The 4,680-nt window shown below is 38.7% G+C and overlaps 1 protein-coding gene across 4 annotated transcripts; it reads left to right on the top strand.

Moving 5' to 3' along the window:
- The first annotated feature begins 356 nt into the window (after nucleotides 1-356).
- cyb561a3a (cytochrome b561 family, member A3a) lies at nucleotides 357-4,303 on the top strand. Of its 4 annotated transcripts, none has more exons than XM_026320631.1 (7): nucleotides 357-477; nucleotides 1,025-1,169; nucleotides 1,698-1,902; nucleotides 2,793-3,001; nucleotides 3,126-3,280; nucleotides 3,364-3,532; nucleotides 3,619-4,303. In XM_026320631.1, the coding sequence occupies exons 2-7, from the start codon at nucleotides 1,032-1,034 to the stop codon at nucleotides 3,643-3,645; spliced, it is 903 nt and encodes a 300-aa protein (XP_026176416.1). In that variant the 5' UTR covers nucleotides 357-477; nucleotides 1,025-1,031; the 3' UTR covers nucleotides 3,646-4,303. The 4 variants fall into 4 exon arrangements, with proteins under 4 accessions (XP_026176416.1, XP_026176419.1, XP_026176418.1 ...); XM_026320634.1 differs by having other exon boundaries at nucleotides 449-468; XM_026320633.1 differs by lacking the exon at nucleotides 357-477 and adding an exon at nucleotides 534-548.
- The last annotated feature ends 377 nt before the right edge of the window (nucleotides 4,304-4,680 follow it).

Consider the following 4,680-nt stretch of genomic DNA (forward strand, 5'->3'; position numbering starts at 1 on the left):
AGCAATCCATATGTTCAGACAACTCCAGCCTTATTGGATAATTTTGTTGTTGTGTTATTTATTTACAGTATGTGTTTGTTTGGTTGTTGCGTTAATATGACGTGTGCGTGTTTAAACTCTATTCTCACTCCCAGTCGTGAAGCTTCTTACCACGTTGGTAATGATCATATTGTTGCAGACTATCGCGTTCAGAGCTGAAGAAGCAGCAGAGCTCAGCGTTAAGCTGCACGGACTGGATCAGTCAGTTCAACTGTAGAGTCAGTCTTAGATATTAATTATACAATGGGTTTAGCTAAGCGAGTCAAACACAATAACTAACAAATAACTAAAACCACATTTCCCACAAGCGCTTGCGCCGTCAATAAGGAAATAGGTTATGTACTAATCTCTCCTGATAATGTGCAGCACCTGTGACGACAGCATTATTTTCGGTTTTGTATAAGTTGTTTTCATAGATGTGGACTGTTTGTAATTGAGGTACAGCATAAGCTTTTTGGATACTCGGATTTAATATACGCATTCATAAAGTTTGTGGTAGAAGAAATACGGTAACTTTACAAGATTACATTTGAAAAACATACAAATGTAAGATTGTTTTGCCCGAAGAGAGGAGACACGGCGGCCTGTAAAGGGCTTAAAGTATTTAAGGAAGCTATAAATTACACTCTTTCATTCGGTTTACTTAAAATGGTTTCACTGTGAAGATTTAATGCAAAGTAGTTTATAAAGTTAAGACAGTTAAATGCGCACATTAACCTCCCTATTGAACATTGTATCATGAAATGTGTCAGAAGCCCTGAAACATGTGGAGTGTCCTCTGAGGGTTTATGACATTATCTGGTAGTTTTATCAAAGACAACAAAAAGCTTGGAGCTATCACTCCACTGTAGATTTGCTGCATGCTTGTTTGTCAGGAAAGCATAACGTTAGGCCTAACTCAATGCTTTTGTTGACTGGATGCTTCTAATTACTCTACATCCAAACTAATGAACATGTCCCACTCGCACTTTCCATCTATTTATAGGCAGCAGATGCAGCAGGGAGGCCCTTCATCTCCCAGCTGTTCCTCCACCTCCGACTGCTTCCTCCTCAACCACCTCAGGACAGCTGAATGTGGAAGTGAGACTTCAGCTGAAGCAGAGAAACACGAAGTGAGAGCGAATAACTCGGTGAGTAACAGTCAAAAATGGACCTGGAAAAACCATGAGGTAAAATTATAACAGCTAGATTATGTGCTGTTAACTTCAGTGCTGTCAGAAGGAACCGCTTTCATTATTACAGCGCCTGTGTTCAAGGTAAGCTATGTAACACCTAGGCTAAAAATACATCATTTTGTGATTAAAATGTTGACTTTTGATTCTGTGCGTAAATAAACAGTGGTAGCCAAAAGTTAGAAGTTATTGGCAGTAATTTCACCACTTCTATTGCAATTTAGTAGTTTTTTGAATGACAAGGTTTGATAGTTTTAGAGTTTAGGTTAAAGCATGCATCTATGCATGAATAATTGTATTCTTTCTACTACTATATGATTATTTTCATTCTTTCAAGCTCAAACTTCCTTTGACTTGCAAATGACCATGCTTTTTTTGGCGTTATGGGCTATGACTAAGTTATCAGCAATATGACACTCTGTCTGTCTAACCCCTACACTGTACTGCAGCCATTACCTTCTAATTTCATTCCTTTTATCAATTTAGCCTAGAGATCCATCCAGGATGAGGTCCATCATGCTCTTTTACATATGCTACCTGCTGTGCCTGAGTCTGGGCCTGGCCTGTGTGGTGTGTGTGTGTGTGTGGAGCAGACAATGGCGTGGAGGGTTTGCCTGGGATGGCTCAGCTCTGCAGTTCAACTGGCACCCCGTCCTGATGGTCACAGGTCTGGTGGTTGTGTATGGCATCGGTGAGTGACTTTTCAAATTTGGATCATACAGACTTTCAATTCTGTTTCTGACGACTTCTGCCTTTTTCCATTTGAAGGTAGAGTGTATTAAGATAATTACATACCTCAGACTTGGTAGAGACCTATGGTATAATTTGATGACTCATTTCAGTAACATAAACGTGAGGTAATGTCCGCAGTGACTGTTTTGCATTAAGCACCACACCTCAGTGATTGCAGCCATTTTTTGTTTCATCAAAGGAAAGAATATGCTCTTCAGCAGCAGTTATGTCTCTTACCATGGTCCACGATGTACTAGACATTAGACTATTTGACTGGCTATTGTCTTTCTTTCTCTGTTTGGAAGCAGTCATGTGAAATAGGCATTGTTCAAGACTTGTCATTCCAATTATAAGATATAAGATTGAAATTAAATATTGTTTCTGTGGTATAAAATCTGAGAATCAAATCTGATTTTATTTTGTACATAGATAAATATTTAGTATGCTAAAAAACATTGTCATTTGTTTACATTTTTCTTAAAGAGGTAGTTAAATGATACAGGATTGGGTCTCAACAAAATGACATAAACAGCACAGCAGATATCTCTCTAGTCTGGGTCAAGCTCCAAAAATGGCACATCCTATTTTTTTCCATAATGAAGCTCTAGCATTTTTAGTTAGCCTTCTCTTGGCAGGTAAATTCCAGTGTCTTTTAAACACCGTGCCTCCAGTTTGTAGTGCAGACTTTTAGATTAAAATATGTAGCCCCAAATTGGGTTAACATCATCAGGATCATCATCAGGGCTTTTTTTCCTCAGCATTGTGCCAGAGCCACACAACTAAAATGCACAAATTAACATAACTATAGATGATTTTTGTACTTTTTGTATCGGTGCCACTCAAATGCAGGAGCTGTGTTGTACCGTGTCCCCCTGACCTGGGGTCAGAATAAACTCCCTTGGAAGCTGCTTCATGCTGCGCTGATGCTTATCGCCCTGGTCCTGTCTATCGTTGGACTTCTTGCTGTCTTTGATTTCCACAATACTAACCACACTCCCAACCTCTACTCATTGCACAGCTGGATTGGAATTGCTGCTACAGCCCTTTTTGCCATACAGGTACACAATTCAAATCACTTTATTAGTCACGTGCAACAAGGTGGCCATGAATTTTAGACTTTTTTTCTCAATCTGAGGCATGATTTTGTCATGTGCCTTCTCTCCATGCATTTGTCCATGTAAGTGGGTGGTGGGTGTGGCTGGCTTCCTCCTGCCCTGCTCCCCCACATCGTTACGTAAGCTTCTGAAACCTGTCCATGTGTGGATGGGAGGCAGCATACTGTTGCTCAGTATCATTGCCTGCATCTCCGGAATCAATGAGAAACTCTTCTTTGTTCTGTAAGTGCCATTTTTCTCTTTTGCTTTCTAATTAGGTTTCAGATAAAATATAAACTTGTCCAAAAATATATCTTTTCCCACAGTAAAGGAACAGCCAATGGAACTCAGCCATATGCTAAACTTCCACCTGAGGCTTTGTTAGGAAATTCATTAGGGGTTTTGATCGTAGCCTTTGGTTTGGTTGTCCTGAAGATTTTGTCCAACCATAAATGGCAGCGACCAGACTCTCGGCCACAGGATATGGCTTACACGGTGAGAAGTCTCTGCAGTTGGTGTGCAATAAGACATTTGGGGATTTACTTTATTTAATAATTGTCCTTGTATGCTTTCTTCCACAGCCATTGCTTCAAGAGGAAAATGAGTAAATGAATGACATTTGAAAACAGCTCACAGCAGCACAACTGTTCATGCAAAACCAGTTCTACCACCACAGATTACAAAACGCTTCAAAATGTTGTTCTGTAAATGTAGAAGCAGGTGTTGGGAATGTGTAAAAGTGATCTGCTTCCATAAATATTTATTTTAAATATTTAAGAGTGCTCTTTCACCAAAACAGTAAAACATGTTTTTTTGTTAAAGGTGTGACATTGTCCTCACTTATGCTACATAAGGTCTCCTATGATGGATTGTAACTTTTGTATCATACGGTAAAGCTGTAAGTGAGGCAAAGCATTAAAGGTTGTGGTAATAAATTGTAGGATGTGATAACTGCAGTGTATTTACTGATACAGTGTATTTACTGTGTTAAGGATATTTGCAAACACACAGTTTGACAGTAGCTAAAACTCTTAATATGTTGGCTATAATACTGTCATTGAAAAATGTTAATAATTCCAAACATGGACAATTTAACTTATTAGTCAATGGGACTTTCTGGCAATTTCATACAGGTTAATGTAATTCAAACTGTTTCAGTAATGACATACATACTGAGAGGACAAAAAATGTAAACAGTAAAAACAGTTGGAAAACTATTTTGAGACTAATGCACACAGGCTTTAAATAAAGTAGCAACAAAAATGACAGGTTTAAGCCCTCAGTCTGTGTAAAATATTTCATTTTTTCTAACAACATTTTGTGCACATGGAGTCTCGATTTGTACCATCTACGCATTATCATCTGAGAGTCTCAGTTTAATCTGTGTCATGTTCCTTCCATGACATGGAATCATGACAAAAATGTTGAACTCTTGCACCAAGAACAATACTGTTTAATGAGGAAAGCATACATACAGTATGTGCTTTAAATATCTATTACTAGATGAAATTGCTGGTCAGCATACATTTTCTTGTATTCTGTGGATCTGGAAGTACATTGTGTCAGGTGTTTGTGCTGCAGCTCCTTTTTAACTTTGCTTGCAACATGGCTGTCCCTCCACCTCTTTGGTCCAGGCTAAAGTG

The sequence above is a fragment of the Mastacembelus armatus genome, chromosome 9, assembly GCF_900324485.2.
Source record: "Mastacembelus armatus chromosome 9, fMasArm1.2, whole genome shotgun sequence".
Taxonomy (NCBI): domain Eukaryota; kingdom Metazoa; phylum Chordata; class Actinopteri; order Synbranchiformes; family Mastacembelidae; genus Mastacembelus; species Mastacembelus armatus.